We start from the raw sequence: 24,264 nt of genomic DNA on the forward strand, positions 1-24,264 counted from the left end.
ACTCCGAGCCGCTCTTTTAAGGAAGACTACAAGTCCCAGAGGGCGCCTCGCACACCACGTCACGTGTTCTCTTCGCTCACCAATGGGTGGAAGCACCGCCTCAGTCTGCTCCCGCCCCTCAGGCGCTACCTGGCCAATCGGAAGGGCTGGTGTGTTTGTGTGTGAGTGTGTGTGAGTGTGTGTGAGCGTGAGTGTGTGAGTGTACGGGCGCGCGCACGGGCGCGCGCGCAAGTGAGGAAGGGGACTCAACTCCAGACCGGCGGGCCCCGCTCGCAGGTCCCGGAGTCCCGGTGGCGGCCGGAGCGGTTGGCCCGCAGGCCGCGGGCGGGTGGTGCGCGGCTCCCGCCCCAGGCCAGCGCGTGCGCGCCCGGCCCCTCCCTCCCCGCCGCCCTCCTCGGCTCCCGCGCGGCGGCGGCGGTTCCTCTCCCCCTCCCCCAGCCCTGGCTCCGGGGGACCCCGCGATGCCGGTCCGCACTGAGTGTCCCCCACCGGCCGGCGCCTCGGTCGCCTCCGCGGCCTCGCTCATCCCTCCGCCGCCCATCAACACGCAGCAGCCCGGCGTGGCCACCAGCCTGCTCTACAGCGGCTCCAAGTTCCGCGGCCACCAGAAGAGCAAGGGGAACTCGTACGACGTAGAGGTGGTGCTGCAGGTGAGCGCCGGCCGGCGGGCGGGCCCGAGGGCCTCCTCGCGGCGCTCACAGGCCGAGCCTGCCGGCTCCTCGCCTCGAGCCCGCAGCCGGGACCAGGCCCTGGCCGCCGGGCCTCCTGCAGCGGCGCTTCTCCCGGACTTCCCCGCCGGTGCCGCACACTGTCCCAGCCCGACCGGCCCCCAACCGGAGCCTGCGCGAGCGGCTCCCGGCGGACCGACCTCTCCCGCCCGGCAGCCCGCGCCCCGCGCCGCCGGCACCCGGAAGCCCCCACGCCGGGCGCCTCCCCCGCCGGCCTGCCCTCCGTGACCTGTCACCGCGGCCAGCCCTCCCTGCCGCCCCTCACACCCTGAACAACGCTCCGTCGGCTTCTCCCGACGGGACCCTCCCGGCAGGGCCTGTGCTGGCTTTCCCCCAGCCCTGAGACGTGCCCGGGCCTCCTTTCCTCATCCCGGGTCCTGATGCGGGGCCCCCCTGCCCCTGTCAGCCAGCCTCCTCAGACCCGCCACCACCCGAGCCTGAGGGCCCCCATCCCCGACCGGTGCTGCGGGGGCTCCCGCCGCGTCCCGCACGCCGTGTCTTTCTTGGTCTCCCCGCAGGCCCTTGGCCCCGTCTCCCCCTGTGCTCTGGCCTCTCCGCCAGTCCTCCCCCTCCTGCTATCTCCCTCTCCAGCTCCAGGGGACCCTCTGCGGGTTCTTAACTTTTATCTACACCACCAAGGCTTCCTCCAGTCTCCTCTCCGCCCATTTTTTAAATTAAAACATTGTTGTTGAAAGTATTACATACTCCCTTTCCCCCCCATTGACCTCCTCCTAGCCTGCCCCGCCCCCCATTTGACCTGGATTTGTGAGTACCTGCAGTCAGCCCGACAGCTTTGAAAAGACAGCCTCACCTGCCTCGCCTTCCACACCCCTTCCCCTTTCCCCTCACACAAATGCTGGTACACTTGACGTTTGCCCAGCCAAAGGCGATCAGCTGTGGTTAACACTCCTCTCTTCCCTGTGAAAATGTCCCTCGCTGTAGCTGCTGTTGCTTGCCCCAGAACCATTTCCCCCTCACCTGCCCCTCTGTCCTTAGCCTGACCCCCACCTCTTAGGCTGTTTCCAGATGCCCCTCCCAACATGCCTTGTGGAAGTCCTTACGGAAGCTTTGAGGTCCTAGGTGCTCACTGCTGCCATGTGTGAGACGGCATGTAGAATGTCTTCGCCATACACTTGCCCTTTGCCCTAATACATTTTAAATCTTAAACAGTCTCTCTTCTGAGCAAATAGGTCTCCCATCCAAAAGACTATGGGAGAAACATTTCCTGCTAACTATAAGCTTTCATCAGCCTCTTTCCTCTCTTTTGTGGGAATCATTTCCCCCTTTTTTGGATTGGGAAAGTTGCATCTTCATGTTAATTGTATCTTTGAGCCATAAACTTAAAGTTCTATTATGAGCCATGATATTTGTTGTAATCTCAGTCTTCATAATTATGTACCTCCTGGTGATTGAAATGTAAGAATTTAGTATGAAGGTTTTTTTGCAACTAATCATAAAATTCTGAAAGTGCGATCCCTGATGTGGGTCATTTTTGGAATGATCTTGAATTTGTGTCCATTGTTTAATATAATGGTTTCTGGTGTGATAGGGACCAATTGGCAGGGTAGCAAAGTGTCTAAGAGAAGTCGCTCTGGTTACTGCGGTAACACGTCTGCCGTCATTGGTGTGTGGTTTCTGGAATTCTGTCAGGTGCCAGTTTCCTTGTGAACCCGTAGAAGTGGTGATGGAGTTGGTACATGACTGATGGATCTTAGGAGGCCCAGAGCAGAAATCTGGCTGGTGCCGGGAGCTCCTGAGTAGGATGTGTGGTGGTGGGGGTGGCCATGCCCAGGAATGCTGGCCTCTGTCTGGATTGGTGAGCTGCTGGTCCATTACTGAGAGTCAGTGGCATGTGAATTGCCCCATCATATGTTCTTCGAGCCAGAGCTGGTTTCTTAGAATACTGCTGCCTTTTATAATGCATCCTCATTCCTGCTTGCTTTCTTTTTTTTCACAGCAGCTTTATTTTTTACTTATTTTGTTAATTCTTGCCTGAGGATATTTTTTTATTGATGTTTAGAGTGGAAGGGAGGGGAAGAGACACAGAAAGAAACATTGATGTGAGAGAGACACATCAATTGGTTGCCTCCTGCATGCACCCCTGACCTGGGGCCAGGGATCCAGCCTGCAACCTACGTATATGCCCCTGATCAGAATCAAACCAGAGACCCTTTAGTCCAAGAGCTAACACTCTTATCTACTGAGCCATACCGGCTAGGACACAACAGCTTTATTTAGATACTAGAGGCCTGTGCATGAAATTTCATGCACTGACCGGGGGAGGGGAAGTGTCCCTCAACCTGGCCTGTGTTCTCTCGCAGTCTGGGACCTCTTAAGGGATGTCCAGCTGCCAGCTTAGGCCTTCTCGCCATCCGGGACCTCTTCTTGCTCCTTACCGCCTGCCTGTAGTAAGAAGCTGGGCTCATGGCTGGAGAGCACAGCGGCAATGGCAGGAGCCTCTCCCGCCTCCAAGGCAGCAAGCACTAAGGAGCAGGAGCTCACCCTGTGGGAACCCACTGACCACCAGAGGGCAGCTCCTGTGTTGAGCATCTGCCCCCTGGTAGTCAAGTGTGCATGATAGTGACTGGTTGTTCCTCCATTTGGTTGATTTACATATTATATAATATAATATAACATATAACTATATATATTTGATTTTATTATATAGGATAATTCACTTAACATAAGAGTCACCCACTTGCGGTGTACAATTCAATAGTTTTTAGAATGTTCACAGAAATTGTATATCATCACTGCATCATCACCTTGAAAAGAAACCCCAAACCCCTTCCAACTCGAGGCAAACACTAATTTTTTTCTAAGACTTGCTAATTCTGGACATTTCATGTAAATGGAATTGTACAATATGTGACCTTTTGAGTCTAGCTTTTTCCACTGAGCGTGTTTTCAGGATTTACCCGTATCCTAGCATGTGTCTGCCTCATCCCTTTTCATTGTTGCATAATACATGGCATGGGCATACAACATTTTACCTATCCATTGGTCAGTGGAGGGACATTAGGTTGTTTCCACTTTTTGGCTGTTAAGAATGCTGCTGCTGTGAGCATGCATGTACAAGTTTTGTGCGGACATATGTTTTCATTTCTCGTGGATAGATACTTAGGAGTGGAATTGCTGGGTCACATGGTAACTGTTTAACACTTTAAGAAACTGCCATCCTGCTTCCCAGTGACTGCACCATTTACATTCCCACCAGCAGTGTATGGAGGTCACAGTTGCTCCGCATCCTCACCAGCACTTGCTGTTGTGCATCTTTTTTCTGTAGCCAGCCTAGAGGGTGTGAAGTGGTGTCTTCATTGTGGTTTTGAGTTACGTTTCCCTGACAACTGGTGATGTTGCACGGCTCTGCCTGTGCTCTTTGGAGTGCTGTTTCTCTTTTTGAGATTCCAGTTTAAAGAGTACCTCAGACTTTGTGAGATTCTGACTGGGGTTGTTATTGTTGTTGTTGTTTATCTCTCCTGCCATCTAAGAAACCAAGAGTAAAGTGAGGGCCAGGTCAGCATGAGAAGAATATTACAAAGAGCAGCTGTTGGGTACGACTGCGCTGTGAGACCTTCTTGCTGAGCATTTTCCTTACTCTTCTCCCTGAGACGCTGGCCTGCCCTTTGGTTAAAGCTCTATACACTGGGTGCATTGGAGTTCACCAGCCGTCACCACGATCAGTTTGGGCAAAATGGGAGAGACACATGGTTGAATGGAAGGCAAATTAAAATTCTGATTCTGTGATAATCCATGCAAAATGATAGCCAATTTGTGGCTTATGTTTTAATCTTATTAGCAAGTATCTTTGCCACCTGATGCCCTTCCAGCAGTGGTGAATTGAATTAAGTGAGAACTGCATACATGAAATCTAAGACCGCAGGTTGGAGTTGTGTATCTTTTAATAAAAGTTCTTTGCAGAACCCTGTTAGTGCGGATCAGCTGCTTCAGGTAACATCCAGGGCAGGGTCAGCAGATGGGATTTGAAAATGCTTTGGCAATTTTCACATGGAACACTTCTGTCACCCGCACCGAACTGGGAGCACTTTAGCTTCACTGAAGCCCATTTGCTTTGGTGCTGACCTCATCTGGCTGAGTGAGTTCATTGCAGTTTTTGAGGATCACCTTAGTATTTGATTTACTGTGTAATTGGAAGTAGTTGAGTCCCAAATCTGATAAATTCCACAAAACTTTTCTAGTGTCTTAGAAGTCATTTCATATTAAAATATAAATGTGCTACCGCACCATTGTACTTTATTTTGCTTTAATTCCTGGGTTTTACTTTGTAAATTAATCCAGTTGTCATAAAACCTGAAAAATCTGCCTATTCAGGATGCCTCTGTATAGATTGAGATAAAATGCACTAGTTTGTATGCATATAGCTGCAAGTAACCGTTTCAAAGTAGCTTAGAGAAAAGGGGACCCATATCTCACATTACAAGAAATTGAGAGGTGGCTTGGTTCCCAATTGGCTCATCCAGGGGCTCATTTCTTTCCATCTTTCTGTGCTGCCATCCTTGGCATCTCCTGGCCTGTTTCTCCTTGATCAAGATCACTGCATGCAGATGCTGCCACCACAGTGGGGAGAAAAAGCCTCTCCAACAGCCAGAGTATCTCCCAGCTGCACCAGGAGACATACACACATCCAACTGTCCAGAACTGAGTCCCTCACCCCTAAACCGACAGCTCACAGGGGCTGGGGCTCCTGTTTGCCTTGGATCCATCAGGGTTTAGCAGGTCTTGCAGGGCCAGGGTTGGTGCCAGTACAGGATCTGTGTCCTGCAGTGTGGAAAAGTAGGAACTTGGTTGTTGGGTGGCTGCTAAACCTCAAAATCTATACCTGTTACTCACTTCTATTTATTTAGGCTGTCCCTTCATCAAGAAATACAAGCATCTGTACATGAAGAGAGCAGAGCAGGCATGCACGGTGTATTCTGATTTGGGGTCAGCACTTTGGTTTATAACAAATTTATACCACATAAGTCTTTGAAAGATGTCTTCCCTGAATATTCTGCCCATTTCATAAATAATGCAAGATGTGCTTAGTGTACATGCAGGGAAGGAGTGGACTTGTTAGGCCAGTGACTGAGCAGCATGGAGGCAAAAACAGGCCAAAAAAAGCATCAGAAAGCAGATGAAGCCCAGGTGAGGAAGGACGCAGGTAGGAAGGGAGGCCCTACTGGCCAGGACGCACAAAATCTAGTCAGAAGGAGACTGGTGCAGAGATGAGGCTGGCGGGAGCTTGCTAGTCCACAGGGGACTGGGTCTAGTGAGTGAAGTTGAGTTTCATCTGGACCAGCGCGTGGCTGGAGAAGACATACAGCTGACCCTGCTGCGCTGGGTGGGCGCTGACCTGCCGACCCCCTTCCTCCCCTTCGTCTCAAGGATGACCGCTGAGCTTGTCTCCTGTGTCCCTCCGTTTGTAACGAGGCTGTGTGTCCTTTCTTCCAGCACGTGGACACGGGGAACTCTTACCTTTGTGGGTACCTGAAGATCAAAGGCCTTACTGAGGTAAGCACTCATGTCCCGGACCAGGAAGTGGCTGCACCCGCCTGGCAGGCTCCGTGTGAGGGGCAGGCGCTTCGCGCTGAGGCTTGGGTGAGGCGCCCTGTGTCTCAGTGTTGTTACACTGGAGGGAGCGAAAAGCATGCCGTTTCCATGTGTCCTCTTGGAAAGTATACAGATTCGCAAATCTTTAAAGTTTACAAATAAGTCACAATGTGGCTAACACTATTTTCATTTTAATCGTTTTTAAGAAAGTAAGATATAGTAAGAATATAGCTATCACCCTCAGAAGTTTTAACAATTTCTGAAATAAGCATCAATTCTTTGAGAGTTCTTTGAAGTTCTTTCAACCCCTTAGTTCACTGGAATAATGAAAAGTGATCGTTTCCTAACAGAAATTAGCTTCTATTAAATGTAGACTGTTGTATTTTCTTTGAACCAACTTTGTAAACCTCGAAACTCCTGGAAATATAGGAAGCAAGAAAGAGCATCCTTTCTTTTCCCACTAGTAAGTAAATAGGAAGAGGAAGGAGGTAACTGCACTGGCACCTCACTCCGCAGTGCGGCCTGGGCTGGCCTGGCTGTGTGCTGTGGACCTGCCCAGCTCTCAGTCCCGGTGCCAGGGGGTTTGGAAATGCTGTGGACAGGAGCTGGGTGACATTCTCGTAGTGTCCCTTACTGATTCCATAGCGTTTAATTTTCCTGCAGTTTATTCATGTATAAAATAAGAATTAAAAATACCTGCTCTGCCTAGTCAAGGAGCTTGTTCTAGTGAGGAGGAAGCAATGTAACAGCCGTGGTAGATTATAATGGAATACAATGTGGAATACTAATAAGGCGTGATGATCCCTTAGTCTCGAAACAATTGTTTATCTCCTTGATTCCATCTGATTCTTCTTTTCTGTTTTAGAAATTTGGTTGAGCCCTAGCTGGTTTGGCTCAGTGGATAGAGTGTCAGCCTGCGGACTAAAAGGCTTGGGGTCAATTCTGATCAGGAGCACCTACCCTGGTTTTGGGCTCGATCCCCAGTGGGAAGCATGTGGGAGGCAGCCAATCAATGATTCTCTCTCATTATTGATGTGTCTATCTCTCTCCCTCTCCTTTCCTCTCTGAAATCAATAATATATATATATATATATATATATATATATATATATATATATATATATATATATATATTTGTATAAATATTTCCACCCAGTGCAGAAATTTGGTTGAGCCTTGGTTGGTGTGAGTGTCGGTCCTCCCATCAAAGGGTCATGGGTTTGACCAAAAGATAGATATAGAGACAGTAAAGCAATAAGCAGACTGTCAAATTACAGTGGGGAGAGTAGGGAGATCTGGGGGAGATAAGAGATCAACCGAAGGACTTGTATACATGCATATAAGTACAACCAATGGACACAAAACTCTGGGGAGGGGGGGCAATGTTAAAATATGTACATAGATAATAATTTTTAAAAAAAAGGATCATGGGTTCGAACCTGTGTTGCAAGTTCAATCTCCCACCCTGGTCGGGTATGTGCAGGAGGCAACTGATCTCTCTTTCTATCTCTATCTCTTCCTCTTCCCCTCCCTCTCGTCCACTCTCTAAAAATCAATGGAAAAAATATCCTCTGATGGGGATTAAAAAACAAACAAACAACAAAAAAAGAAGTGTAATTGAGAATTTCTTGTGAAGTTTGTTATTGAGATGAAAAGATAATATCTTCATCTCCTTTGGAAATGTTTCTAGTCAAGCAGGGTAGGAAATGGTAGGAAAATGGATGCTAACCTTTGAATCTGTGGTAGCAGAAAACATAGTAAACAGAGTATGTTCACCTTGTAGACAGCCACGCTAATCGAGTGCAGAACATGAACATTTAACTTCAGGAGGTAACCAGGAACATTTGTAATGTAGAATATTTACTGCTGCTTCTAAAAACCAGCATTTTAGTGCTAGAAAGCCGCACAGAAATGCTAAGTAGCATTAACAATCCCCAAACAATGTACAGAAATGCAGTGAACTTTCCACCAGGAACAATAACCCTAGTGAAGGGGGCACCTCTGAGGTGTGAGCGCTCACCTAGGAGGCTGGTGGTGTGGTCTCCCTTGGGTCCAGCCAAGGGCAACCTGGCTTTGTGGTGGGACTTGGAAATCACCCTGCTGGGCCGTCCTTCCCGCCTGCCCCTGGAGCGCCTGCCCATGGTGGTGGACTCAGAGATGGTGCCATTCAGTCAGAGATTTCTAAGTCACGCTCCAATTCAGGATTCTTTGAATTCACCTTTTGAAAAAACATTTTTTGTAACTTTCCTGAGATATAGTTCACATACCATACACTTTACCCATTTAAAATGTACTATTCAGAGAAAGAGAGAGAAACCAAGATGGCGGCATAGGTAACCACCTAACTGCAGCCTCACACAATTTCAAAAATACAACTAAAATATAAAGTGGACATTATCCAGAACTATAGGAAAGTTGACTGATTGGGAATTCTACAACTCGAAGGAAAGAGAAAACCAGAAGGAAAATCAGAGAAGCTGTAAAAGCCTAAGGTATGGAGACACATTGCGTGTGCGGAGAGGACGGAGCCAGAGAGGAGGGGCAGCTGAGTGCCTGGCTGGTGTTCCCTAGTGGGAAGGATATAAAAGCTCCGGACTGTGCTGAACCCCAGTTCTGAGCAAAACCCTGGGGACCCAGACACATACAGAGGGAATCTGGGCTGTAAGACAGAAGCTCAGGGGAGCTGCAAAAGGCAGAGCCCCTGAGTCGCGCACATTGTGCTCAGAGGACTGACTGTTGACTATGCTGCTAGATTGCCCTAGCGGGAAGGAGACAAAAGCTCCAGACTGTGCTGAGCCCCAGTTCCAACTACACTGAACCAGTTCTAGGCGAGACCCTCGGGCCCCAGGCTCATACAGAGGGAATCTGGGCTGTAAGGAGGAAGCTCAGGAGCGTTGAAAGGCAGAGCCCCGGAGTCGCGCACATTGCGGGCAGAGGACAGACTGCTGATTGAGCCACTGGGTTGCCCTAGCGGGAAGGAGACATAAGTTCCAGACTGCTCTTAACCCCACTTCCAACTGCACTGCACCCCAGTTGCGGGCTCGTTGGGGGAGAGACTAGACTGTCTGGTAGCGGGCAAAGCTCTAGGGCACCTTTCTCTCAGAGGTGCTTGCAGCAAGTACCAAAGAACACTGAGGAACACTGAGCCTCAAGAACCTCATAGGGCGGGGCTAACCGGAAGCCAAGGCTATAGGCTCTACCCTGAAATTCCGCCCCATCCAAGCTGAGCACAGAGGCTCTTGCAATTTTCCAAGTCTATTTGAATAAGGCTGTCTCCTGGCATAGATACAGCTGATCCTCCCACCCTACCAACTCAGGGAAGCAGCGAAAATGCCGAGACAAGGAAACATCACAAAAGAAATGGAGGACAAAAAGCAACTGGATATAGAGTTCAAAACCACGCTTATAAGGTTTTTCAAGAATCTCCTAGAAAAGGCCGATAAAATAAACAAGACCTATGAAGACATGAAAAAGGATCAACTAGAAATAATAAAGGATCAACTAGAAATAAAGAATACATTCTCTGAAATAAAAAATATAGAGTCCTAAAAACAGAATGGAAGATTGCAAGAATCAAGTCAAAGATTTGGAACACAAAGAGCCAGAGGACACTCCTCCGAAGAAGCAAGACGACAAGAGAATCCAGAAAGTTGAAAATAGTATAAGAAACCTCTGGGACAACTTCAAGTGAACCAACATCAGAATTATGGGGGTCCCAGAAGATGGCAGAGAGCAAGATACTGAAAACATATTGAAAGAAATAGTGACAGAAAACTTCCCCCACCTGGTGAAAGAAATAGACTTACAAGTCCAGGAAGCCTGCAGAACCCCAAACAAAAGGAATCCAAAGAGGACCATATCAAGACACATCATAATTAAAATTCCAAGAGCAAAAGACAAAGAGAGAATATTAAAAGCAGCAAGAGCAAAGCAGGTAGTTACCTATAAAGGAGCACCCATACGATTGTCAGCTGATTTCTCAACAGAAACCATGCAGGCCAGATGGGAATGGCAAGAAATATTCTAGGTGATGAATAGCAAGAACCTACAGCCAAAAATACTCTACCCAGCAAAGCTATCACTCAGAATTGAAGGCCATATAAAGAGCTTCACCAATAAAAAAAAGCTAAAGGAGTTCATCACCGCCAAACCAGAATTATATGAATTGCTGAAGGGGGTTCTTTAGGAAAATGAAGAAAATAAAGATAAAAGTTATGAACAACAAATATGTAACTATCCACAAGTGAACCTAAAAACCAAGGAAATTAAAAAACCTGATGAACAATGTTTTTTTATTATAACTGGTTATTATAACTGGTGAATATAATAGAATCAGAGGTATGGAAGGGGAGTGTACTGACAATTTTTGGGGAAAAGAGTAGGGGGTGTGGGAAGAGACTGAACATAAACTGTGCACCTATGGATGAGGACAGTGGGGGGAGGGGAAAGGGCAGAGGGTGGGGTGGGAACCTGGTGGAGGGGGAAAAAATGAGGAACTTTTGTAATAATATGAACAATAAAGATTTATTTTTTAAAAAATAAGCAGGAAAAAAAATAAGATGTACTATTCACTGGCTCTTACTATAGGCATGGTGTTGTGCAATGTCTTAATGACTTTAAAATTATAAATGTAATACATGGTCACTGTAGATAATTAGTAAAATGCAGAAAAGGGTGACCATTCCTAGAATGGTTTTATACCTGTATTATGAAATGCAGTTATCCATTTTTGTTTGCTTTTTCATTTATAGCTGTGAATAGAACTATTTACTATAAATGGCTTGGTTTTTAGTTAGAGTCCTCCTTGTATTTACAATATGGAACTGGTAAGTTGGCGGTAATTGCCTCTTTGCTAGCTCACGTTCACAAACAAGCACAGCTTTGAAGGTTGTGTGCCTCTGGAAAGGAGACCCCAGAATTGTGAAGAAGGGGTGTCAGATAACATCCTCTTTGCCTCTCTGACTCAGCAGTAGGGAGAGGCTCTTTCTGGGGAGGCGGCTGGCAGGCAGCTGGCAGCTGGTGTGGCCAGGATGAGCCGCCCTGGGGAGTCACGCACACTGGGCTCATTCGCTGACAAGTTAGGTTGAAAGGCTCGAAGCTCCCCCGAGGTGGTGCTAACCTCACTGGGAAAGCGGGGGAGGTCGTACTGACTACCCACGCAGAGACCGTGTGTGACAGTGCTGGCCAGTGCTGGCCCGTGCACTTACTAATGAGGCACATGCAGGTTCTGGAGTTTCCCTTTGACTTGCTGGCTAGTTGAATGTTGATTCCCCAAAAGGCAGGTCTTTGTGGAAAGCCAGACCTATCAGCAGACTGTTGGTGAGCCTGGGATCAGTGAGCGGGGTCGGTGTAGAGCACATGTGTCAAACACAAGGCCCGCGGGCCAAATCCGTCCCGCCAGGCCTTGCAATGTGGCCCGCACCGCGCTGTCATCACTGCACTCTGCTGCGTTTCCATCACAATGACAGTTTATGACTGTTCAGTAAACCGTTCGGCTCGCGATTTAGGCTGGATTTTAGATTTTGGCCCCTTCTCTGATTGAGTTCGACACCCCTAGTGTAGAGCTTACTTGTCTGGCCACCACCACCACAAGAAGCAGCACCTGCTGGAGGAGGGGTTGGCGCTGGCTTAGCCGCTCTGGCTCGGCTTTCTAACATTCCTGCTCTCCTGCTGCTGCCAGTTGTTCTTTGGCTCGATGCGCTACCAGTCAGGCCGTATTCAGGTGCTTGCGTTTCCTGTTCCTGCACTAACAGATATTTTTGGTAACTTCTGTACATGTTGTCATCTATTGTGTATTTTATTCACTTCTGTGGGTTTTGGGAACCTTATAGTCCTGGTATACAGCATAAAGCGTTTTAGGGAGAAGTCAATGCAGAATCATTCATTAGGAAAATGTGATTTGAACCATATGAATATTTTTTGCATTAAGTAGGACCACTTTATCTTTTTTTTTTCTTTCCCTTTTAAGGAAGTTTAAAAGAAATATTAAAGTTTGAAACTCAGAAAATTACAGTATGAGTATGTAAAACACAGTTTATTCTTTTTTTTAATATGTTTAATGATTTTTAGAGGGAGAGAGAGAAAAACATTGATGTGAGAAAGAAACATTGATCAGCTGCCTCCTGTACATATTGTGACCAGGGATCAAACCCACAACCCAGGTATGTGCTGGTATCAACCAAGGCCTTTCAGTGCATGGGACAATGATCAACCAACTGAGCCACCCAGCTGGGGTTCGGAGTTTATTCTTATATTATTATTTATTATATAGCTTAATTTAAAATCTCGAGTCAGATGCTTATTTTTTCTCCTTAGTATTCTTTCCTAAGACTGATTAGTGTAATTTAGGTTATACTTTTAAAATGAGGTTTTCGTTTATTCCATTTTATTTCTTCACTCTCTTTATATAAATATCTGCATGGAGAACCCAGGAGCAAGGAAGTTGTGGTTTGGGGATGTTAAATTCTGCTTTTGGGAAGTTCACTGCTGAGAACAGAAGGCGGCAATGCCACCTCCCCGTCACCACTGGGTCTGTGGGCAGCATCTCTCAGGGGTCCTGTGCTGTGTGGCAAGTCGAGCTGGGAGAAGAGGCAGAGCCATCAGAACAGACTTACTTTAAATCTGAGTGGGTGTTTGCTGCAGACCCAGAGGGTCCCACATGGGTCTGAAGAAGAAAGCAGGCCCTCTGATCCCAGGGGGGCTGTGAACTGGTTTGCAGGTTCTCAGTCACCACCCCGGAGGCATGGGTGGGTGGGTTTTAACAAATGCAGAGAAATGGTAGACTGTTTGCTGTGTCACTTTTTCTTCCATTGACTGGGTGTCTCCTTATTAGTCAATGAGCACAGAGCAGTAAAATGAACAAGAGCATTCTAAGCACTCGGGCAGGGACGCTGCTTACTTATTTTTTCCAGCAGAATTTTTTTATGGTTGTGATTTTCCACTGCAGGCCTAATTTACATATATTTTCTAGAGTAAATCATCTTTGTTTCTATGGTGATAGAATTAAATGTATCTAGTACATCAAGGTATTTTACAAAAAAAAAAAATCACCCCTAGAAAATTGAAGAATCGGCATAAAAGGGACAAAACACTGAGCCAGTGTGAGAACCAGTGGGCGAGGCCTCTGCTGGAGGGAGCAGCTGTGAAGGCTCTAATTTTGGAGGCTCTCTGGGTGTTTTCCTTGGAAAGTGCAATCTACTTCGTTCCCACCTTCCTTGTCTGCTGGAGATTCAGAACTTACCTGTGAGAATTGTCCAGATTCCTTTTGGAGCAATCAGCACAGAAGCGAAGTCACAGAGGGCTCTCTGCTCTGGCAAAGCCCGAAGCCTGGGGCTCCCCATCTCGGCCCCCATTCCGGTGTCCACAGCATCCACAGACCACTGGTCAAACTCTGCTTATTGTTGGTTAGCGGAGAGATCATTCTTTTGGAAGTATGGGGACGAAGTGAAATTGAGGTTAATTTTCCTTTGTAAAGGTTAAAACTCCTGTTTGACATCTTGTTTTTGATGTTTGGGTTTTGACCATAGGAGTATCCAACCCTTACGACCTTCTTTGAAGGAGAAATAATCAGCCAAAAACACCCTTTCTTAACTCGAAAGTGGGATGCGGATGAAGATGTTGATCGGAAACATTGGGTGAGTAAGTCTCTGACTGCCCTGGGCCACCGAGGAGAACCCAGGACCTGTCTCATCTCCCTGTCCATGTTCCTTTCCCATGCTGTCCTTGGGGGAGTCCTGTGAAAGGTGCAGTGATGGCCCCTGGCTTGGGATGAGGTCGAGATGCAATTCCTAGACAGCTGTGCCTCCCCGAGGCCACCCCACAGGAAGCTCTTCTCACCCAGCTCCTGACAGACAGGCCCAGGCTCCGCCCTGCAGGTGCTGCTGGAGAGTCTCCCCCCGCCTCCCCAGCTGTCAGCTGTGGGCATGCTCTCTTTTTCCTTTTTTTTTTTTTTTTTTTTTTTAATATATTTTATTGATTCTTACACAGAGAGGAATTGAGAGAGAGAGAGAGCTAGAAACGTCGATGAGAGATACATCGACCAGCTGCTTCCTGCACACCCCCCTCCGGGGATGTGCCCGCAACCAAGGCACGTGCCCTTGACCGGAATCAAACCCGGGACCCTTTGGTCTGCAGGCCAATGCTCTATCCACTGAGCCAAACCGGTCTCGGCTTTTTCTTTTTTTTAATATATTTTTATTGATTTCAGAGGGACAGAGAGAGAGAAACATCAGTGATGAGAATCATGGATCACCTGCCTCCTGCACAACCCCTGCTGGGGATCGAGCCTGCATCCCAGGCATGTGCCCCTGACCAGAATCGAAGCCTGGACCCTTCAGTTCACAGGCCGACGCTCTATCCTCTGAGCCAAACCAGCCAGGGCAGCATCTCTCTTCAGCAGCAGTGAGCAGCATAGAGTTCCTGTCCTCCCCTCTTTCCTTCAGGTGTCACACACATCCGTTTCTCAGCCTGTTGTCGTAGCCTTTTGGCTTAGTTGGCCATGGCAACAATGAATTTTGGGTTAACACTGAGCAAGTCCATTGTGTTCACCCTCTCAGCCAACCAGAAATGACTGCTTGTGTTGGTAAGGAAGATTCTAAGATTCTCCTCAATCTGGCCCAGCAGGCCTTGCAGGAGGCTCCTACTGCAGATCCTCGTCTGAGTTAGTCATTCATTTCTCCGTCATATGAGAAAATGAACAAGATTTGAGAATCCACAAGGTTGGGGGCCAGTGGTGCCAGTGTCACAAAGCAGTGTTGGAGGGCTCTGTGGCACCACCTGGTCCCCTGCCCAGTGCTGGCTCTTTCTGTAGGGCATGCCAACTTGTGAGGGGGCCCCTTCCCCTCCTGGGCAGTCCAGTGACAGAGTTCTTCCTTGTCTCCCATTCAGCTTCGTTTTCCGTCCCAGATTGATTCTGCCAAAAGCAGGGTCTTTGGGGCCCAAGGAAGCCGTAGTTTTAGGCTGGATTGTTTGCACATTAAGTACCTGGCCAGCAGCTCTTATTCCCCATTGCCTTCCCATTAGGACTCGGGGAAGCATCTGGGACTCCAGCCTCTGTTGGGCTAGCATTGTGGGTGAAAGAGGGACGAAGAAGGCCACCTGGCGCTGGCGTGCTGGGCATGGGGAGATGATGGGGGACTGCGGACTGCAGCCCACAGCGTCCCCCATGGCTTCCCCAGCCCCCGAGAACGCTCAGGCCCCGCAGAGCACTCCCCGAGGCCTATTGTGCCTTTGTTTGCCAGGGAGTTACAGTGTCTGATAAACCTCCCCCCTCATATCCCTTTTCCTCTGTGCACTGGAATCGGAAACATTGTAGCACACCCGCAGATTCTCCTGAGCCGGTTTTAAGTTGGTATTACGATGGGACTACAAAGTCACGGTTCCATATACTTTATCTGTGTAACAAACTCTGTGACTTAATATCTCTAGATACTCATTTTTTAAGATGTTCTCTTGTAGAATCTGTACATTCTTGTTTTAAAAATAATTGAAAAAATGAAAAAGCAAAAGGAAAAAAAATTGTCTATAATGACAATACCTAAAGCTAAAACAGGTTATGAACCTTTTCCTGAATCCCATTTGAATATCTATACTTTATTTTTACAAAACTGAGATCAGAAGATACTGTTTTGTAACCTATTTTAGTCTTTTTTAAGCTTAACCATACACTGCCCTTTCCAGCCTCTATGCACGTGCCCGCCCGCCCGCCCTCTCTTGGTTGCCCGCCTCAGGCTTGCAGGGATCCTCCACTGCTTCCGCCTTTGCCTGCAGTGATGAGTTCTGGGAACAGGCTCCTGGGTTGTGTGTTTCCATCCTGCTGCTCCCTCAGGCAGAGGTCCCTGGGCGGGCCGTGCCGGTATCTGTCCAGAGGCTGGGCCTGATCAGTGGACAATCAAAGACTCCTCTCCCAGTGCTCTGCTGTCGCCGCCACTGTCTGCTGTGGGCCCTTGAGACGGCGATCACACCGGGCACGGAGGGCAGCCTGACACCAGCCTCCTCTTAACCTGGTCTCTTCCTCTTTGCTTTCAGGGCAAGTTTCTGGCTTTTTATCAATATGCAAAATCATTTAACTCAGATGACTTTGATTATGAAGAGCTGAAGAATGGGGATTATGTCTTCATGCGGTGGAAGGTAAGCCCCTGCAGGCTGCTCTCGGTGGTGCAGCTCCTGTAGGACGCCCATCTGCTCCTGTGTCCGGTGCTTGTTACAGTTTTGTCTACTTGGCCAGGGCTCCTCCCACTCATGAGGGACAGGCACAGCCGAGGCTCCTCGGTTCACTGCTGACACCACACGGGTTCTCTCTGGCCACGCCTGTGTAGCACAGCAGTGCAGTCACCCCAACACTGCTGTTCGGTTCTCTCCCTCCTTTCTCCCCACAGGCTTCCCTGGGGCTCTCCAAGGTGAATCAGCCCTCGTGTTCTGTGTGTTCAGGGGAGAGCCTAATGCTCTTTAAACTTAGACATCTTCCATCCCCTCTCCTCAGCCATGGCTGGCTTGCCATGTCAGTGATGCTCCGCCACTAGGGCCTGCGCAGGGCTCACCCAGCGCAGTCAGCTCCGCTGCTTCCCTCCAGCTCAGGAAGTGAGGAGCCAGGAATGGAATTCAGGTTTTTCACTCACCAGCCCGAGAACTCTGCCAGGGGGACTCTGAATTGGCTTTGAGCAGAGAAGTCACATGTGCTCCCTGCTTTGGTAGCGTGGTAGCTGATGTGTGAGGGCCATAGGACAGGAAAGTCATGGAACAAGTCTGTAAGTCACTTTGTGAGCATAGACCTCCCTCCAAGCCCTGCTTTCCAGTCTAGAGGAAATAGCTGTTTTACCGTGAAGTTCTGCTGGCTTCACAGGCACAGGACATGGAGAGCAGTCATTCCTGGCCTTCGCTTGGTGCAGTTAGTAGTTTGGGGGATGGAAGTCATTACCCTCCAGGAGAGTTGACATGGACTGAGCTGCACTAGTGAGCTTGCCATCTACTGGAGATAGCCACCTAGGTAACACATTAAAAGAAGTACCTTGTAAGGTCCTAATTTTAAAGTTAGTTTTTAAAACTGTAATTTCAGAGGTTGAGGAAAGATAAAAAAAGCAATGGTTGTGCTTTCTGCAAAGAATTTCTCAGGGTGAATTTCCCAGTGGCTGTTAGACCTCCTCGGAAGAACAGGTAACAGGATGCAGCCTTTCCACTCCTGGTTCCAACCAGAGATAAAAGCTTGCCTTTTGTAAGTGCTGACCAAGAGCAGGAACGTTCTGGTTACTTTTGATGAAGTGTAGAGATTTTGAAAGGGGTATTACTGGGGCTACTGATGACTGAGCTGCCCTCAGAGTGATCCACAGGCCAACAGAAGTGACCCACTGTTCTAGAGGCGATCAGGAACCAGTGACAGTTCCTGAAGTGGAGCACAAACTTACTCGCAGGTCGTCCTGCCTGTGGGCTCTGAAAGGTAGGCAGGCAGATACGTATAGGTTCATTTATGAGATGTGTGGGCCATCGCACCTTCTCTTGGTGCTGATCCTTGTGAGCTCCAGACAGCTTTCTGTATTAGTAAGTGGGGTGCTCGAATGGCCTACGAATGCTGTTCACAAGGCGGGAGAAAACGCACCGGTGGGCCAGCCTGTGTGATGGCAGAGCCTTGGCCGTCTGATGGTTAACGAGGACTCCCTGGAGCGGGGCAGAGTGCTTGTTACAGTTCTGACTTTGCCCATCTGTGTGCAGGAACAGTTCCTGGTCCCAGACCACACAATCAAAGACATCAGCGGTGCTTCCTTTGCCGGGTTCTACTACATCTGCTTCCAGAAGTCGGCAGCCTCCATAGAGGGCTACTATTACCATCGGAGCTCCGAATGGTAAGGAGGCCCGAGGCCCCAGCTCTCACTGGGCTCACCACATCCCAAAGGAAACCTGTGCTGGTCCCTGCGTGGGTGCCACGCTCTGTTTGGATGCTGGCGCCTCTTTAGATGGTGCCAGCTGCTCACACTGCGCTCATCGCCATCCACAGAGCAGAGGGAATGGGACGGAAACAGCATGAGGTGAAAGCACTCACTGCTGAGTGTGTGCAGGCTCTGCTGTGCTTAGCAATGTTTATCTCAGTCTTGTGTTTGTACTTATTCCTCCCAAATTTAATCAGCAACTAACGTGTCAGATCCAGCTGCAGTCTGAATTTTGCTGTCAGCAGCCTTTTTAATTTTGTTGGTCACATTCCTGGTCACAGGAATTTGCAGGTTCCTGTGCACTTGATTTTAGCCTGGTGACCGAGGGGCCTGTGGGAGTTGACAGGCCTGCCCTGTGGTTTGAGGTAACCCAATGCCACCACAAAGCAAAGTGCTCATTTTTGACACCTTTTTGAGGACTCCCCTGCCGCCTTGCTGCTTTTTAAGCATCTTCTACAGGAAGGGTGAGCCATTTCACAAAATACTCGATTTCTCCTCTGAGTATCGAACAGCCTTATTTCCTTTCAGAGTGTTCACACTTTGGTGGCTTGTGAGTGACCCTACCCTGGGTTGACTCAGATATCTTGTTCAGTGCCCTTGGGCTCAGGGTAGTCCCAGCTCCTGTGAGAGCCACAATTAGGATTTCAATAAATTGTTTTCAAAAGTTTTCATTATTCTTTTTCAAATAATAGCTCTATTGAGATATAAATCATAAAGCATACAATGCCGTAAGTGGCCTTTAGTATATGAACAGATTTGTGCAACCATCACAAATGGTTTTAGAACATTTTTATCACCACAGGAAGAAGCCCTGTGCTCCCTCATCTATCACTCCAACTCCCTAGCCCATCCCAGCCCAGGGCAGCCCTGACCTGCTTTCTACGTCTACAGATTTGCCCGTTCTCAGAGTATTTTATGGAAGTGGGATCAGACACTATGTGGCCTTTGTGCCTGGCTTTTCTTTTCTTTCTTCCTTTTTTCTTTTTTTCTTTTTAATACATATTTTATTGCTTTTTTACAGAGAGGAAGGGAGAGGGAGAGTCAGAAACACCGATGAGAGAGAAACATCAATCAGCTGCCTCCTGCACAGCCCCTACTGGGGATGTATGTGCCCACAACCAAGATACATACCCTTGACTGGAATAGAACCTGGGACCCTTGAGTCCAGAGGCCGATGCTCTATCCACTGAGCCAAACCGGGCCAGGGCACACCTGGTTTCTTTCACTTAGCGTAATGGCCTGAGGGTTCAGCCACTTTATAGCATGTATTAGTATTATACTTCATATTTATTGCCGGGTGGTGTTTCATTGTAAGGATGTAGATCACATTTGTTTGTCTACTCATCCCTTTATGGACACTTGCGCTGCTTTCCCGTTTCGGCCCCGTGACTAATTCTGCTTGAACAAGGGTGCACAAGTATCTTTTTGAGTTCTTGCTTCCAATTCCTTTGGGCACACACCTAGGAGGAGAGTTGCTGAGTCATTTGGTAATTCTATTTTTAACTTTCTGAGAAGCCACCAAAAAGCAGCTGGCCACTTTCCACAGCAGCTAACCATTTCGCATTTGCCATCAGCAATGTTTGCGAGTCACAATTTTTCTACTTTCTCCATATCCTCGGCAATACTTGTTATGATGGCTTATGATTATAGTATCCTCTGGTGGCCAAGGCATAATCCTTTCTTGGTGGTTTTTTGGGTAAGAAATAATCGGCTTCTTGCTGTCCTTCTCCTCTCTCCTGTGTGAAACAAGTCAGGCCAGAGCTGGCACCACACCAGCACTCGAGCTGCCTCGAGGGTCAGCACTCCTGTGGGCGGGTCTTGGCCTCTGTTTCTCCTCCACCTGCCAGGGAAACACGGACGCCACCGCGGGGCTCTGATGCGCTGTGTCCGGCACCATGTCCGGGGGCGGGAGGATGAAAGCGAAAGGTGCCGTTTTCTTTCCCAGGCTCTCTGGGCTCCGGGGAATGCTGTGCCTGCGCTCCCAGAAGCGCTGAGGACACACAGCCTGCCTTCCAGGGAGCTGGGTGCTGGGCGTCCACAAGAGGCAGGCTCCAGTCTGTTTTCTCTCAGAGCTGCGCAGCCTCTCCTTTTATCAGACCCACTGGCATTGCCTCCTGATTAGAGCGGGAGCCTGCACGTCTTACTTTATGCTTGACTCAGGAGGAGAGTAACGACATAGAAGTAAATCACGCGTGGGTCACCTGACGTCGGAGGTGGGTTTGCATTCCATGCCAGTGTGTGGCGTGCGGGTGCTCGGTTGGGTGTTCACACATCCCTGTGGAGTGGTCAGGATGCTGAGACTGCCGCTTCCGTTTGTCTCCCTGCAGGTATCAGTCGCTCAACCTAACGCACGTTCCTGAACACAGCGCACCCATCTATGAGTTCCGGTGACAGTGGTTCAGAACAGCAACCAAATAAAACTGAACTTGGCAAAAAAGAACTTTGCCAAGAAAATTGTGTGCTTGCCGGAACCAGGAGAACATGTGCCCGTTTCTTCATGGGCGATACGTCAGACAGCATGGATGTCAGCCCGCGGGGCAGGCCGGCCGCAGGCGGGGATTGGCTCCATTCTCCTCCCTCTCTGTGGCAGTTTGCTCTAACCTGTTCTTAAGCTACCTTATATGCACTTTCCTTCCTCACAGCTAACTTCTGTGTCACTGAAATGCCCATCTCCTCTCCATCCCTGCCTCCAGCCGAGTAGAAGGTCAGCCCGGTCACCCTCAGCCTTGGTGCTCAGTGGTCCTCACCAAGACCCCGCCCCCAGTGGCTCAGTCTGGGTGCTCCAGAGCCCAGCACGAGGTGCTGCCTGAGCTCCGAGCAGGGAGGGGGCAAGCTGCAGCGGCGTCCGCCAGAGAAGCGCGCCCGAGTCCTGGCGCTGCCCAGCCGCGTGAGGGCCACACCAAGCTGGTGGTGGCTGGCGGGCACCCTGGGCCGGCATCAGGGGTCGCTCAGTGTAAAGCTTCCAGGTCCGTGGCAGGAACAGAGGCCAGTCCTGCTTACTCAGCACATTTGCTCCAAACTTTTGAACTTGAGGGCAATATTAAACTTTTTTAAAAAGTTTTTTTTATTGCAAAATTATTTTTATGACCCCTTTAACAAGGACCTTATGGTAAAGGCACAATTATTCAGAATTACATTTCATTGTTTTCACATTGAAAACAGCAAATGTTGACTTAGTAATTTTTATACCTATATCTATATGTAAATGTATATTTAATCAACCAGCAGTTTGAAACTGGTTGTCCTGGTACAGAAGTTTTGCAGCATTGCATAGAGTATAATGCTCAATGTGAGGACTGTTTGGGGGCCAGTTTAGCATTTGTAGCTCCTCCTCTTGCTACTCGGAACAGCAGTGCTTCACGGTGATCTCTCATCCACAGAAGGGCCTCATTCTCCCAACAGCGACTGAAATGTTGGGACAGGAGGGGCAGGGGCCTGAATATGCTCAAGTAACTCAAGGCTCACGTGCCAAAGTAAGTGTGTGTGTGTGTGTGTGTGTGTGTGTGTGTGTGTTTGTTTTTGTTTCATGTTTTAAAAGCTCAATAGGTTGGCAACAGTTGCGGCCACAGCTGTGGCAGGGGTTTGGGAGGATTGGCACCGTCCAGTGGTTTACAGGACTCAGAGTGCAAGAGCGCAGGCCCCCGCTGCGCACCACGGGAGGAGCAGAGCACGCTGCCAGGCGCATCCCCGGCCGTGAGGACTCAGGGCCCACATGAATGCTGGGAGTCTTACTCAAGAGCAACTTTCCTTTTAACGACAGAGGGACTGCTCGTTACTGAGAGTGCATGTCAGGGAGGCCTTCGGGAGAAGTGTGTGGGCAGCAGCAGCCTGGGTGCCTGGCTCTGTGCAGAGGCGTGACCAGCCCATCCAGTCAGGCGAGGGCTGTGGAGCCCTAGAAAGTTGCCTCAGTGACTTCAGTGGAGAAATGAATTGTGTCCATTCTCAGAGATGAATTAGAAATGTTTTCTTGATTTTAAAACTCCGGCAACAAATATGTGGGTCTGGGTCAAACCCAGCTGATGGACAGTGATGAGGCCTCAGTTTAGCTGGCCAGCATCCCTGAGTGTGAAGGAGGGACAGGTGCCTTCCGAGGTCATCCTCGCTCTCCCCACAGCATGCTCCGAAGCATCACCTGCATCTTGCAAGCTCCTTGAAGGATACAGGCTTCACGCAGGGCACTGGGAGGTGAGGCCACCTGCAGCTGGCAGGGCCTCCGCGTGGCTCTGAGAGGCCCGTGGGTTGGTGGGTGGGTTGCATAGCCAGGGAAGGACATTTGTGAACATTGATGGTGCTCAGCTAGCCAGATGGGTTCTATGTAGGATTCTTCCTTCCTGTTTTAGCCATGTAATGAAGTGCACTGGCTGTATTGGGGGAAATGAAGAAGTGATACCTTAGATCTTTCAGACACATCTGTGATGAAGATTTGTCCAAGTAAAACCTGCCCATTGAGGACAAGGAAGGGAATGTTTTCTGCCTCCTCTCAGTAACCGTGCCGCCCACATGGACTCCTCTTCTCTTGCTCATTTCCGAAGACACTTTGGGGCTCATCTCCATCTGCAGTTGCTCTTTCTGGAGCCTTCTCAGTGGTCTCGTGCCTCTGGTGTGATGTGCAATATTTTTGTTGACACTTGTATTCGTCCTTCAGGAGTGAGTGCAGACTTCCTACATCTTCCTCTGCCCCAAGCAAGCCTGCCGAGAGGCTTTCACTGCACTGCTCAGAAAGCTTCCCTTCGGGCTCCCGGCCTGTCACTCTGTTGTGCTGGGATTATCCTCCCGCCCACCCTCCCACCTTCCCAGCTCCTCGCTGCAGCCCCGAAGCACCTCGCGCTGCGGCGGAGCAGATGTCCTCGGGAGCGGTTCTGTTGGTAGTGTGGATTACAAACTCCGGGGGCTGTCAGTGTCATCTGCTTTCAGAAACAAGGAATGTCTAGTCTCTTTAAGGCCTTGAATTGATTTTTTCCTCATAAAATAGTCTGATAAGCTAATTTTTAAAAAGAAATGCCATTAAGTATGTTGCATTGTGGTTTAAAATAACTAATGAGTTCTGAAAAAGAAAAATAATATTTCACTTTGAGTTATATGTTTTTAAAAATTAGATGTGAATGGGTGCAAAGTACGAATATTTTGTCTTTTAGGGAGGATGTGTGGAAAAGGTTTGAGGGTTTGGGATGGGAGAAGTATTTTGCAGAGCTATCAATGTCCAAATAATTTTTTTAAATAATAAAGGTATTTAAGCAGTGAGTCTGTCTTATTTCTAAATCAAAACCCCTTTTGTTAAAGACCCCAGTCCTCTTTCGGGGCCTGTGTTTCTGGAGATTTCTGGGCCAGCGAAGGCCGCAGACACTGAGGGCTGCGAGGGCTGAGGCCCCCTGGGCCCTGATGCAGTGCCTGCTTCCTCCTCGTGTGGGGCAGGCGCTCGGCACTCTATTGCGGCTCCTTGTTAATTTCTGTGCTTTCTTGCATGTGTGCGGGATTTGTACTTCTATTTACACAGAGAAGAGGCAAATGGAGCTATTGGCTCACCAGCTGCTCCATAGCCTGGCAGGCACTATGGATGGGGACAGGCTGGGGCCCCCTCCCCTCATGCCTGCCCCTCTGAGGGGATGCCCAGAGCACCTGGGCTCCCGAAAGGCCACTCCTGAAGCCAGGTGTGGGTGGCAAGCTCTGGCCCTTGACCTCTCCACAGCCTGTTCCACTTGACTGACTGACAGACCATGCTGACGAATGCAGACCCCCTGGGCCTCCTTGCTGAGTGCTGGGTCTCGACCACCCCCAGGCAGCGTCAAGACAGGATGGAAACATCATCGGAGCTTCTGAGGAAATATTTATAGTGTTAAAAGGGTGTAAATCTTAAGACGAAATCCTAAGAGAATTTACATTAATATCAGGGTGAAACTCCGTTTTATGTAAAATATCATCTGATCTCATATTGTTTGGACAATAATAATGAACTCTTTTCTTCCCAAGATGTGGTGTCAAGAAAGAACACACCTCGTAATGCTGGACTCTTAGTTGAAGACACATTTATCAGTTGTTTTGCAGAGTGAAAAGGCCATGGGATGCCAGGG

At 48.9% G+C, this 24,264-nt stretch overlaps 1 protein-coding gene across 6 annotated transcripts; it reads left to right on the forward strand.

Moving 5' to 3' along the window:
* The first annotated feature begins 42 nt into the window (after window positions 1-42).
* On the forward strand, window positions 43-23,437 carry GID4 (GID complex subunit 4 homolog). Of its 6 annotated transcripts, XR_004990438.1 has the most exons (8): window positions 43-650; window positions 6,180-6,239; window positions 13,805-13,912; window positions 16,305-16,406; window positions 17,982-18,112; window positions 20,524-20,900; window positions 21,577-21,669; window positions 22,537-23,437. XR_004990438.1 is itself a non-coding variant. In XM_036452254.1 (6 exons), exons 1-6 carry the CDS (start codon window positions 462-464, stop codon window positions 20,585-20,587), a joined length of 654 nt encoding a protein of 217 aa, XP_036308147.1. In that variant the 5' UTR covers window positions 43-461; the 3' UTR covers window positions 20,588-23,437. The 6 variants fall into 6 exon arrangements, 3 of the variants coding, with proteins under 3 accessions (XP_036308147.1, XP_036308149.1, XP_036308148.1); XR_004990436.1 differs by having other exon boundaries at window positions 20,524-21,669; XR_004990437.1 differs by having other exon boundaries at window positions 21,577-23,437.
* Window positions 23,438-24,264: the final 827 nt, after the last annotated feature.

This window comes from Pipistrellus kuhlii, unplaced genomic scaffold (genome assembly GCF_014108245.1).
Source record: "Pipistrellus kuhlii isolate mPipKuh1 unplaced genomic scaffold, mPipKuh1.p scaffold_m20_p_23, whole genome shotgun sequence".
NCBI classification, from domain to species: Eukaryota; Metazoa; Chordata; class Mammalia; order Chiroptera; family Vespertilionidae; genus Pipistrellus; species Pipistrellus kuhlii.